Source organism: Pelobates fuscus, chromosome 5 (assembly GCF_036172605.1).
Source record: "Pelobates fuscus isolate aPelFus1 chromosome 5, aPelFus1.pri, whole genome shotgun sequence".
In the NCBI taxonomy this organism is placed as follows: domain Eukaryota; kingdom Metazoa; phylum Chordata; class Amphibia; order Anura; family Pelobatidae; genus Pelobates; species Pelobates fuscus.
In genome coordinates this window covers 238,701,658-238,715,948 of record NC_086321.1, presented here as the reverse complement: position 1 = coordinate 238,715,948, position 14,291 = coordinate 238,701,658, and the positions used below count along the sequence as shown (strand labels likewise).

At 36.0% G+C, this 14,291-nt stretch overlaps 1 protein-coding gene across 7 annotated transcripts in view; it reads left to right on the top strand.

Moving 5' to 3' along the window:
* Window positions 1-14,291, top strand: part of NFIB (nuclear factor I B) — a 414,175-nt gene that overhangs the window by 193,600 nt on the left and 206,284 nt on the right. For all 7 annotated transcript variants that reach the window (XM_063455150.1, XM_063455155.1, XM_063455153.1 and 4 more), the window contains exon 2: window positions 419-950. In XM_063455150.1, coding sequence (XP_063311220.1) covers window positions 419-950 — 532 coding nt within the window. The remainder of the gene's footprint in view (window positions 1-418; window positions 951-14,291) is intronic.

Below are 14,291 nucleotides of genomic sequence, written 5' to 3'. Positions count from 1 at the left end.
CAATGCATTCACCTTGCATGGCATTTACATTGGCATACATATTAAATGATTGCCTGGTATTACTACTGAGGATAATTATTGTTGGCAAAACACATTTTGCATTCTCATTGCAGATATTAAGCATCCGCTCATAAAGGTTTCTGCAGATATATTGATGCATGTCTGTGCATGACAAAATTATGTATATGTGTATATTTGTATGTGAGTATGTGGGACTGTCTTATTGCTTAAATATATATATTAATAAATATCTATTTATCTAGCTATCTGTCTAGATGTGTTGATCTCTCCGTATAAACATACACACAAACACAAAAAATATTTTCCCATTTGTATATTTCATTTCTGAGTGTATAGTTTTTAATATGAATATGAGAAAATTATATTTGTTTAATCTACTATTTTTTATTTTCAACAGGATGAGTTCCATCCATTCATCGAGGCACTTCTTCCACATGTTCGTGCAATTGCCTATACCTGGTTCAACCTTCAAGCCCGTAAGCGCAAGTACTTTAAAAAACACGAGAAGCGAATGTCAAAGGATGAAGAGAGGGCAGTAAAGGACGAGCTTTTAAGTGAGAAGCCAGAAATCAAACAGAAATGGGCGTCCAGGCTCTTGGCCAAGCTGCGCAAAGATATCCGCCAGGAGTACCGGGAGGATTTTGTGCTAACTGTGACGGGCAAGAAGCACCCCTGCTGTGTGCTGTCCAACCCAGACCAGAAGGGCAAAATTAGGAGGATCGACTGCCTGCGGCAGGCCGACAAGGTCTGGCGTCTGGATCTAGTCATGGTCATCCTCTTTAAAGGCATTCCCCTGGAAAGTACAGACGGGGAACGGCTTGTCAAATCGCCACACTGCACCAACCCAGCACTTTGCGTCCAGCCACATCATATAACCGTTTCTGTCAAGGAACTTGATTTATTCTTGGCGTATTATGTACAGGACCAAGGTAAGATCCAAGTATCCCACCTGTGCAAACATATTATTCTGAAAATTGAGCCAGGAAGTTTGGGGTTTGGTGAAAACACATCATATACATTATTTGACATAGCCAACTAAAGCACTCCAAATATCTATCTGCTTGAATAATAAGTAAATGTTTTGAACTTAAAACATGTGTATACATTTACAAGCAAATATATATATATATATACATATATATATTATATCAATAATTTGCCAATGGCCTAGTCAGATAACTATCACTCCTGTGAGAATCTTGCACACTAAAAAAATTGTCTTAGAAATTATAGGTATGTTGGTGTTATTAGATATATTCAGAAACAACCTGACAGTATACAGAAAAATATAACCGTATCAATATGATTTGTACCTTAAACTGACAGTTATTGTGATTTGATACATAGAAAAAAATTCTAGTAATATATCACTGTCCTTGCATAGATTGGATTTTTTTTCCCAGCTCAGCCATTTTTCATATATTGGTTGTTAACTCACTATTACACATATAAGTAAATAGGCCCCGAAACATTTTCTACACCAGAACAAGTATTGTCGAAAATAAAGTGCTAATTTGCCATTAATGCATGCACGTAGATATTGTTTATGTAAAAAATTAATTCTAAAGGTACCTTGCAATTTTTTAAGGTTTTTATGGAGGCTAGAGGAATGGTTCCGAGCTATTTAATTACTTTAAAAAAACTGTTGTACATGAAATGATTTCTCAGTGGGTTTGATGCAAACTGTAACATTGAGGCATACTGTAACTGAATTTAATGTCAGTATTTGTTGAAATGAGATTGAAACAAAAAAACACACAAAAAAAACTTTTATTGCAGGAGAATGTGTGCTAATAAGAACTTTTTGTGACCATATTTATATGGAACATTGTCATGTATCCAGATTATGACTCACTGTATAGATGAACTAATGTGTTAAGGTACAATAAATAGGAGACATTTCAGTCCAATTAGAGAAATCTGTCCAACTCCAGTATTATTGTACTGAGGTAATACACCACCAAGGTATATTATTATTTGGGCTCCATATAATAACTCAGACAGAGTGAATTTTCTGTTGTGTTTCCAGTTGAATGCATTTTACTTACCGGTATTTTTTTTGGGGGGGGGGGAGGGATGGGGGGGCTTAGGTGGGGATTTTTGTATAATTAAAGAAAAAAAGTTCTTCCTGAAAATGGTTATATAACTAAAGTCAGGCTCCTGGTTTATGGAATCTATTTAGTAAACACTAATAGTGGTGAATAAACAACCGGACGCAAAATTTAGGCCAAAGTATGTATTGGCAACTCAGCTAGCTAATTTAGAAATAATTTTGCAATATGGTTGTATAATCACAAGAGTTTAGTGTTTAGTGAATATACCCCTAGGTAACCAGGGGACAAGTATTCTACTGATCCTGAGAAAACTAAACTGGTATCATGTGGAAGTTGTTGACATTTATGGGGATACTCAGTTACAGATTTAGCCAACTGGAAGAGGAGCACACATGGCTAGTAAAAGTGATTTATAATTGTTCGCCAGTCCATTTACAGCTGTGCTTCAGTCTTGACACATGCCCTGATTGGCTGCTAATAAATCCATTGGGATTTTTTTTTAACTCTTCCAATTTTTATTCAGTTCCTGGTCTAGGCTTTGTTGACAAATTTTTTTTTATTTTTTTTATTCCTGGTTCTCCTGATTAAGAATGCTGTTGATTAAATGGAATTTGACTTACATGATGTGAGTGAAATTGCCGCACCTTGCTTTTTGAGTATCCTAACTTTCGCCCCCCTCTTGGAAAAGTGTCTCTTGGTGTGATTAGTCACGCTTGGCTGACTTGCTGTGATTATTAGTCTATTGACATGGTTGAATAGTTTTACAGTAGTGTTTTTCAATGGTAAAGGTTTTTTTTTTTTTTGTAATAGCAGATAAATTCAAGGCCGCCTTTAGTGTTGCTGGTTCTTCTACAAAGCAAAGCGATTCTCATTCTGCAGACACATTGTCAGTTCAGGTAAAGCTTTCTAAATTAAAAGCTTAACTCTTGGTGCTTGAGGTTTTGTTTCTTGTAACACGATCACAAAGTGGTGAGGCGGAGGACCTGAAATAACCTAGGCGGTTCTCAAATTTTGTTTAACTCATTGTTTGCTGCCGATGTAGGCATTGTTACAAGTGACAAGAGACAATCCGGCATGTGAAAGGATTTCACAAACTAGTTCGTGTCGTCTGCTAAATCCTTTCACATGTCTGACTGGCAAGAAAAGATGGCCTGAAAAAGACTTTCCTAGGAAGTCAGAAGATAACTGAAAGGGTGGTAGATACACAGAACAGCACTCTTGAGAGGCACAGTTGGGGAAAATATAGAAATAGCGAAAAATCCTTTTTGGTAGGTATATCGCATGTATGAAATTTGCTAAAAGTAATTTTTATTAATAAGTTTTATAAATTACACAGATGTTGCCTGTCTTCTGAAGGCTTTTTTGCTCTTGTTATTTTAAATTATTTTTCAGAGCACTATATGCACTTGACTAATTTGTACATGGCCTTTGTATATGTGTTGTACTGCTCGCTCCATAGGTTGGAGAAGAGGGCCTATTTGGTGGGTACTGTTACAAGATTGCTAACAGTAACAAGAGGCAAGCATTGACACTCACTCAAACCATAACTCCCATCAACAGTAAATCCACTATCAGTTTTCCCCACAAACCACAAGGTGTAGGAGTTTTTTCTTCCAGTTTTTATTTTAATGTATTTTTGCTGTTTTACAAAGTTGAGGACTCGGCCACATTCTATTATTCATTATGTGCATTCTTCGAATAGGAATCTTAACCCTGGATAATAATGCTTTTGATTATAATACAATAGAAATGTACATCTCATTCATAGATGATTAGTGAAGGTTAAATATACCTCTGGTAGAAGGTGAAGGGACTGATACACTCTCAAAGTGTTGCAATTACTTAGACAAGCACAGCCTAGCACTTAAAGAAAGTATTCTTTAATTAAGGGACAGCCGTATGTAAAAACTGTGTGAAATTTTATTCTTTTTCCATAAAGTCACCATTGGGAGCTATTTTATCCCAGTACCAGAATTTCAATATGGTTAATTTTAAACCAATTTCCCTGAGCCCTTCTTAATTGTATATGTTAGCGTTTTACAGTAGTTCTGCCTTCCTGTGCATTGATTTTGTTTCAAATACTTTTTGGATTTTAAATGATAAATTACAAAAAAAAAAAAAAACACCAGTAAGAGAATTTATCTTAACCAAAGGGGAAAGTTAGTGTATGAAAAATAAAGCAGCTTCTCTTAACTGATTAAAAATATAGTGTACAATGAAACGTGCAATAATAATCTAATTTAACCTCAGATGTACAATATACATTGTTAACATAGAGCTTCACTTGCAGTACAATTGTGTACATCGGAATACTCCCAAGACCCTTAGTCAGTTGGATATTCTATCATTCTTTTGAAACTTTCAGGTCTATCTATCTATCTATCTATCTATCTACAGAAATGGTGTGGCCAGTTGGTGTGTTAATTTCAAAAAGTCAACACAACAACGACATTAAACCATATTTTATGTATCATAAAATAATCTATGGAAAGCATTTGGAAATGCATATGGCATCTCACTTCCTCATTACCTTCCTCTTTACATTCACACAAAGATCTATGAGATGGCATTTGTATCAGCAGTAAAATATTCTTATAATGCTAGCTCTGTCCAGAACTCCATACAATGTATATGAGGCAAAGAATAACTGTACATTATTTTGTACATATTTGCTGGTACTGCAAAAAAAAACAAACAAAAAAAAACCCAAACTAAACAAGCAAAAAAACAACAACATGTAGTATTGTGTTAGAAGTGATTTTGTTTTGTTTCTTTTTTGCATTGACTTTATAAAATTGTGCTGGAGGTCAAATTCTATATATTTTTTTAGATGCCACTAATATTTTTTTTAGCATATTGCTGTCTTTTTTTGTAACTTTTAAAAATAAATCTGCATTATAAACGTACATTTTAAATTATTTATTTATTTTAAGGCATGGATATAGCATGAATGGAAGAAGCAAAGCTTTTTCTTTTTTTATAATGATTGCATACACAGAAAGAGAAAGGGAAGGCTTGCTTGAATGCCAGTGTTGGTTGGCACTGGCATTAGATTGGCATGAGCCCCTCTTTGTTTTGCTCAGAAGGCCCGTGATTCGTCGGTTGGCATCCGCATTGCAGTGTTGAGCGATGCCTCAATATATTGACAATTTCCAGAAATAGCAAAGTCAATAATCTACGCCCGCGGATTTAGGCTACCCAATATATGCAGGGGCTATTTTGTAATCATGGTGCTGGAGCATATTTTTCTTTTCTGCAATTGACCTTGCCCCAATATTAACTCTCTCAGTTCGTTTTAATGGATACAGAACATTTTTGGCAAAGGCCTTCCAGCACTGAAAGGGTTAAACTCTGAATGTTTATTTTCAGTTTAGATTATCTGGGGGGAAAAGCAGGTGTAGAGCCAAAACACCCCCCCCCCAAATATTTCATGTCTCATAAAAGCAGCAAGGTATTCAAAGTAACAGTGTAATTATTATTTTATGTATATCTACTTCTTTGTCAAAATCATTTTATCTCTTCTAAAACCATTGCAGGCTAGTTTAATCCTCGTGATACTTTTTTTTTCCAGTCCTCATGTAGCCTGAAGCATCCCTGTCTTATAAAACCCAGCAAAATCTTCCTTTTTTCAGGATTGTGGCTCTGCCCTGCAGCTTATTTTTTTCTCCTCTTCTCCTGTGGACTGATTCTTCAAGATCCGCCATTTTGTTTGTCAAGTGCCAAGAGTACGGAAAAAAAAGACAAAATCTGCATGATGCCAATAATGGTTGCCAGTGGCACCGAGGTTGGCATCAGCTCCTCTTTGTCTAGATTCTGAATGCCTTTGATTCGTTGGTTGGCATCCGCAATGCAGTGGGCAAATTGTAAAGTTTTTGACAATCACAGAATGAAAGCTGCATTACTTGTTTGTTGCAGGAGAACTACAGTCTTAAATTCCTGTTTGTCTCTCTATTTTTCCTGCAATTTCTACATCTCTTTTTTTCTATAATCTGTCTCTATTTCTTACTTTATATATTTCTGTATATCTACAAATCCACACATTTACTACCTACATCTGTATTATTTTCTATGGCGAGTTTGATCATGTTCCGTTATTGAAATATGCTTCATGAACCAAATAATAGCATTCTTTGTACCTCCAGAAAAAATACTGATTTCGTTGCTGGTGCTATTGTTACCAAATGACTATAGCACATGTAGAAAGCTTTGTGAGGGTAATCATCCTGATTTGCTTGGAAGGTACCTTTAGAAAACAGTTAGAGGTGACAGGTTACAGATATTGCCTGTTGGGAATTTATTTATGCTTTAAAGCATATGTTTTACTATCTGCCTAAGAAAGGAAGCAAGCATATCTGAACCTGCATCTCTTTAAATCTTTTTCACATGAAAGTTCGGGCCAAAGTCTAGAACTGTGTTTGTATAAAATACTTACCACTTTTAATATGGAAAACCCAGTACATATATAAAATAAAACAAGCAATAGAAACAAAGAAAATAAAAGGAATGAAATAAAAAATTTTGAATAAAAAAAAAATTGACAAGCTAAAATCAAAAGCTGTTTAATATCTAGTATTACGGTTAACCAGTTCTATCACATAAATTCAAAGGATTATATCCGCTATCCATATGACTGTCTGTGGGGGTACAACTATCCTTATTCAGCAGACCGTGTCGTGTCTGTTTCAAGGAGGGTATTCTATGTTATTTAGGACATAACCAAACACATACTCTCCTTTATTCACAGATTTAATAAAATTATAGATATAGAGTAATAAAAAAACAACATATTCAATAATGAAAATATATTAATTTCACTCCCAAAAAGCATGAATATATGAATTGGAGCTTGAAATGGATAAAAAAGTATAACTCTTTAGTACCTTATTTTCTGTGCAAAGCTTTGTCACTGTCTGGTGTAACCGAGGGACCACGATTTGCACTTGATTTCACAGTGATTAAGTCTAAAGACACACTTTAAAAATGTTACCATGGCACTCCAAACGGATTACAAACTATGCAATTTCTAAAGTCTGGAAGTGCTCTGAGGGGAATGCAGGAAACCAAGAGATAACTGAAATATCAGTCCTGGCAATGCTATAAACCACAGTCTGCATTTTATTAAAGATATCAGAGAACTAGATATAAGTTTTAGATTTATTAGTAAATTCTGCAAGACCATTGAAGTCTGAAGTAACATTTTCAAATTGCATGCTTTCCAGAGTCTCACAGATAATTCTCCACATTGGGCAAACATGGGCTACTGGCTTTCAGGACTAAATAAGTAGAAGTCTGTGGTCAAGATGCTCCTGTCTGGCCTCTTGTCATCTTGACAACTTTGCACATTGTATTGTTCTAAATGGGTTTTGCTCAATAGTGTTAGAATAGCCTACCCACCCCATAAAAATGTTAAAAAGTGCTAATGTTAACCCTCAAATTACAAAAGGACTGCGCTCAACATTGCTCAACCATCTGTCATATATAGGAAAAGAAAGTCAAGCCTATCTGATACTGGCAAAATGTAAAGTATATAAAGGAAATACATTGTAAACTTAAAAGTAAATGATGGCAGGCTGTAAATTTGTCACATGTTAGACAATACGTGGGAATTTTACTTCTGAAACCTTTGATGTCTCATATAGAGGCTAGTGTGAAAGTGTGAATGCAAGTGGCCAGGTACAGTAGAACCAACAACTTTATTTTTTTTATAGTTCCAACGGGTCAGCAAAATTTGGTGATTTCTTCAGAAGACGCATAAAATCCTGTCTGTCACAAATGTATCTTGTTCTTTTTTCATCATGTTAAAACAGGAGGTAACATTATCTGAGTCCACACAGCAGTATGCAGGATACAGATGGTGACAGTAGGTGAGGATCTTGGCTCTCAGGAGGGATTTGTTAAAAAGGGACAGACGGGGGACACAAGCTGTGAAGCAGTATAGTGCCTTCTAAAGGGAAAGGTTTATGCGTCAGTGATTTTACCTGAATGGACCTACAAGCCACTTTAATGGTTAAACACATGATCAGTAGCAATTAATATGCCAAAACACTGGTTTTTAGTCTAGAATGGTATAAACCAGTATACTCTTTTTGTGGTGTCACTGATAAATTGCCATAATTAGTATATACTTATAAATTAACTTATATGATGACAATTACTGACTGGTGCATGGCCAGTTAAAAGGTGATATGTATATTAAGTCTGGTCTTAAATGTTGAAAATTTAGCACAGTCTGGAAGGTGAACTGTTGTGTGTATAGATGAGATTTTTTTTTTCTTTTCTTTTTTCTCCTAGAGTCAAGGAGTCTCATCTTTACAGTCCCACTGCTCCCTGGGCCATGTGGCAGACTGAGTGGCAACTGTAAGACGCACAGGGCCCAGCTGTCATTGGGGGTAGCTTGGCACCCGCATCCTGCTAGGGAATAAAAAGCTGTTATCAGCCTCTGCTTTGTGGCTCCACGCTTCCACTATTGGAAAAATGCATGCAGCCCTGAATACGGCAACAAAAATAGTCTTGCATGCCACATATATATATAACGGAAGCTCACATTTTTATAACAGGGGGAAATTTTACCAGTCGTACCTTTACAACTGAATGCTCCATGTACGAAAGGATTATATAGCCAGTTTCCAAAAAGGCCAGGAACCAAGCTCTAGCTAGTATTTGATAACCTTTGGTAATATTTTGTTATATTTTCTAACAGCAGGATATATTACTAGACGCCATATTTGAAATTTTCAAACAGTATCTGTTCTAAAAACAAATCTCTCCTACTGAAATTAGCATTTATGATTTTGAGTATATGGCAACATCAGGAAGATAATGTTTTCTAGGAAGTATATAGAGGTTAGAATTAACTGTAATACAAAGAAGAAGAAAAAAACAAACATATTATTGGTCTGGAATTCCTTCTAACATACCTGGATTAAAGGTATTCCCTATTAAATAAAATGTATATATTTTTAATTGAATGTGATTCTAACAAGTTTAGATTACTGCCCCCACCCCCTCAGATTAGTTTTTTTAATAATTAAAATCTAACTATTACCGAGCACTGTGACAGACTTCTTGCAGCAGTAAAACTTTCTCCAGTGAAATCATCAATCCTGATTACTTTTGTCCAATCAAAAACATTGAGGACTCATTGTGCATGTGCGTCAATTGCCAAAGCAATGTTTCTTGTAAAGAAGCATTGAAGCCAATGCTTCTCTCTGAAAAGTATTTGCTCTGTTCTGCATCATCTGCATCATTGTGCTCTGTTTGATGATGCTGAATGGGACATCTTTAAAAAATTAATGTAAGGAGGAAGCTCCTCTAAGTGTCTGCTGACCAGACTTGGCTGCTTGATCGTATAAGTATTTTGTGAGACCTCTATATTCGTAGGTAAATGCATTTTTCATCTAAGCACCTAATAAAGTAAAATAGTACAAATAGACTTTATTAAAAATTAAAAAAGTAAGACTTTTAAAACATAATTCTAATTATAGATGACTGATTTTCACACTAGGGTCGCTCTAATACACCCTTTTTGTGCGTAGTACATATCCACTGTATTTGTTTTGTATTAGAATAATTCGTTTTTGGAAAAAAATGACTGCTTTCAAATTGATATTACCCACCAAATGCAGCATTTAAAGACAATTAAATTATTATTATTATTATTATTATTATTATTTATTTATTTATTTTGGTGGAGATGGGGGATCGTTATCATTAACTGTTTCTGGCTGGTTAAATGTGTGCCAAGTTACTGGGTGACTATGATTCAGTTAGGAGCTGGTTTGTGCTGTCACTGCCCAGCGTTTTTCTAAATCCCGGCTTGATTTATTGAAGAGGGCTTGAGAGATAATAGCAAACACCAACAGATGGAGGTACTGCACCCAAAAAATTGCAATTCGGCTTGAACAGCTAATGAATGAGCCATCTTTCAACAATGGAAGTGCTTTCATTTCATTTAGAGGCAAGAGCACTGTAAAATATATTCTTTAATCATTATGACCAGCAGTCATTGTACAGAAACAATACATTATATGAAGCATTGCCTTTGAATTTTTATGTTCGTAATAGCCAGCTTTTCAGATACTGAAGGATCACTTTCTAAGGTAACGAGTGTACTTTTTTCTAGGGCAGGTTTTTAAATGTGAAGCAATCAGCAGGAACAATTCATTGGTGTCCATTGTGATTAAAATACGTACAAGCATTTCACCTCTTTACAAATCAGCACACTGAATTTAGTGTGGAATAGTACTTGACTCAGTGCCTATTTATTGTCCTAAGTATGTATTGTTTTAGAGTTTTCTAAAACAAAGTTTTCTGTCTGTTCTAAAAAAGAAAACATTATTTGAATTGAATGTCATACCTAGACACAAAACTACTGTTTGTTATAATTTTATGTAATTGGGTTTATTTACTAAACAATGAGATATGGTGCGTTGACAACTAATGTAGAAACAGTCCAACAGCAGAACTAGCCTTCAGCAATATCTTCAGCTCACCTCTAGTTGGAGATATTTTTCCCAAATCTGCTATTCTGGCATTTTGCTGATAAACTACTTACAAAATAATATTTTATGTGTAGATTCCATACTCTTGTCTTGTGAACATCAGTTTAGTTTTTTCTTACAAGACAATAGAAATAAACTGGCACTTTTAGTATGTAGATATAACAGCTTTACTAATGTGGAAGTGTTAATGTACCTACCTAATAATGCAAACTAATTGGTAATATACAGGTAAAAATGTTAAAAGGTTAATACAAGCAGCATGAGCACTTCAGTAATTTGAAATGGCCTTGGTGCTTGGTGTCTCTACTGCACCTCCAGCAGGGTCACCAGCGCCTGATTAGCTAGCCCACAACAAGAGTCCAAGGCTAACTAATATCAATTCTGTGCATACTGTATTGTACAAATGTCAACACTGCATGCTGGCGACTGGTGTCCAGTGGTGCCCTCATCCCCATGCCGCACACAGGATATTCTCCCCCCTGGCCCCTCCTGCAGAGGGAGTAACATGGAGGAGGATCAAGCTGAGGGGAGAACATGGCGTCTTTCCTGGAACAGAGTTAAAGGGACACTATAGTCACGACAACAACTACAGCTTAAGGCAGTTGTTCTGGTGAGTATAATCATTGCCTTCAGGCATGTTCATGAAAAGTCAGTGTTTACATTGCCCCTAGGGACACCTCCAAGTAGGCAGCACTGCCATTCAGAATCTCCACGCTCTGCATGGGGATGTTGAATTTTGAATTGATTCAATGCATCTCTATGAAGAAGTGCTGATTGGCCAAAATTATGTTTGGCCCTGCCCCATCCCGCCTCCTTGCCGATTTTAGCCAATCCAAAGCTTTCCCTACGGGTGATGATGATGATGATGTCATCAAGGTGGCTGATCGGAGGCGGGGCCAGTGCCGGTGGGCCCGCTCAGCGCTGAAAATAAGGTGAGTTTTAATTCTTTTTAAGAGGGCTGAGGGGGGGCAAGCCACCTAAATGGTGGATTTAACACTATAGGGTCAGGAACACATGTTTGGGTTCCTGACCCTATAGTGTTCCTTTAAGTTTATGTTTTATTAGAAAGTGAAACATTTTTTTTCTTAAAACACTGCTTTTAGTTTGGCGCAATCCTTTAAGCAGGTTATTTGATTAACTAATTAGAAGGTCCAATCTTATTAGGAAATGTAGTGTCAGTTTTTACACTTAACTATCCAAATTGTTATTAAATGTATACGGGAAGTAGATGAAGTGTGCATAACTTTCCTCGAGAGAGTCCTTGTTACTTTCAGCTAGAATTCACCTCATGAACTCCTTTGGATGGAAATTCTACAAATCTGAGTTTCCTTCACTCTGAACTACTCTGGAAAATTACATATGCAGTTTGCAGACAACTGGCAAGGCCAATGAGCTTTGTTTCATTTATCATTACTGTTAGACTGACTGGGGGTAAGATTTCTTCTTTTTTTTCTTCACATCCTCGGATTAACTCAAAGTTGAGTTAATATACACTTAAAAAACACATTTTGAGTGTGTTTTGCTTCATGTCAAGAATCAAGTCCTGTGATGTTAACACTGCATTTTGTCTGAAAAGACAGTGTTTACTGCAAAAAAAACAGAACAACTACTTTAAGCTGCAGTTGTTCTGGTGACTATAGGGTCCCTTTACTAGTCATGATTTTCATTTCTTCCAATATCAATATAAACCAGTTAAAAGTAATGATTTAATGGTGACATGTTTCGTTCTGAATGTTGCCTATGGGCTTCATATCGGAAGCCCTGTTTAAAACAGTTTGTAGCATGTCTCAAGAGTTTTTGATGGAACACAAGTGAGTAGCTTTCAGGATTTGTTTAAACAAGCAAGAAGCAAAATATCAAGCATATCATTGGTAATATCATTATGCTAAATATATGCATTTTGGTTTTCTGTGTAGGATATTCACAACATGCTCATAACACCTGTGGTGCAGATGTCTGAAGCAATAAAGAAATGATCATTTATTATTTAGAGTTTCTTATGTGCGCAGTAGCAAAAATATTTTATGTCAGGCACAAAAAATGCTAAAGTCTTTTCATATATAATTTTAATTTATACATTGTTATACATTTATTTTTTTTGCAAATGTTGACGTTATAATTTATAACTCAGTATTTTCATATGTGTTCTTTACATTGACAGAATGCTAGAAATGCACTTGATGCTTCAAATATTTGAAAAACCAAATACATTGTTTTGTTGTTGTCAGTAATGACAATCAGGCTTTTATAAGAAATGACAAGTAAACGGAAGAATACCAAAGAATATTAATTGTTTAATTTTGCAGAAAAAAACCCTAATATAATTATCTTGAATTATACCATATACTGCTATTGATTTTCCCTGCTTCACTCCCTGCACACTCACGCAGGAACGACTATAGAGATGAACTGTTTTCAAACACTGTCTGACCCAAGGTGCATGTATGTTGTGAAGGATCCTGTCCTAAACTAAAGGTAAGGATGTGTTTTCTCATTTTTTTTACATATACTTCATTTAACAAAGAATCTATTTTCATTTAAAACTTGATGAATTGATTCTTATATTAAAAATAGTTTTGAGGTGACAGCTGTCCTTTAAGAATACAGACAGTAGATCTCCTGCATCTGTCATTGAAAATTGTGTTTTAAATTTTACTTAAAAGTACACCGCGGTCTATGGAAAGGCTGGTGTCTTCGGACCACCAGCATACATGATTTGTGGACTGCAGCATCACATCCATTCTTCTGGGGTTGCAATAGCTGGAGGTTTGTTTGAATATTTATTGGCACAGAAGTGCATGGATGAGGCAGCAGACAGGAATTTTCCAGGGCCTTTTTGTAGCTTGGCATTGCGCGTTTGTACATGGGCTAGTGGCCTGCAGTCTCACATCTTCTGCAGGGCTCGACATGCCTACTGGGATTTTTCCTTGTAGACTGGGGCTGATCATGAAGAATATATGATGTACCAGGAGGCATTTACAAGTGATCACCAGGCGATATCGGAGAGTTCTTTCATAACATACACCAGTTGTCAATGGTGACAGTGGAGTCTGTTATGCTGTGAAGGCTATACAGGTGGAGGTTATAGGGATATATAATGTCACATTTCACAACACACCCTTTATCTGTCAAATCCAGATAGTGCATGCCCCATGTGAGTAGGACCATCCTGATACCTTTAAATTTTGTATGCAAAAATGAACATTTGGCTGTACTTGCCCTTCAGGTCAGGTGTTTCCAACCTTCCCTTGTTCAAGGCACCTTTACTGTGACAATGCATCTTGTAGAGCATCATGCAAGGTAATTAATGCTTTACATTATGCCAAAAGAATGTATTTTGCTGTGAAAAAAATCCATAAAATATGTTTATAAAAATGCATTTTAAGATGCATACGCAGAATTTTTCTTTGGAATTGAATGCAGATGCTTTGCTTTTCTAAATTTGCCATATAGCTAGCTGTATGCTCCATTGCAGTCTCTTGCTAAAATCCAGTTGAAACTGCTTGCATAAATGAATGAAAGCCACTGGTGGTTAGTACACAAACCATAGCCATGCAAAGTCCAGAAATCCTCCCCCACCCCCCGCAAGTTCTGTTAAGTCCCTGAAACTCATACACAGTTTAAAGGAAAGGAGTAAGCAAAGAACATGTTGTATCATTTCCCCCCTTAAGGAAACAATAAAGTGTTTGGAATGCCAACCTAAATTTCTAACACT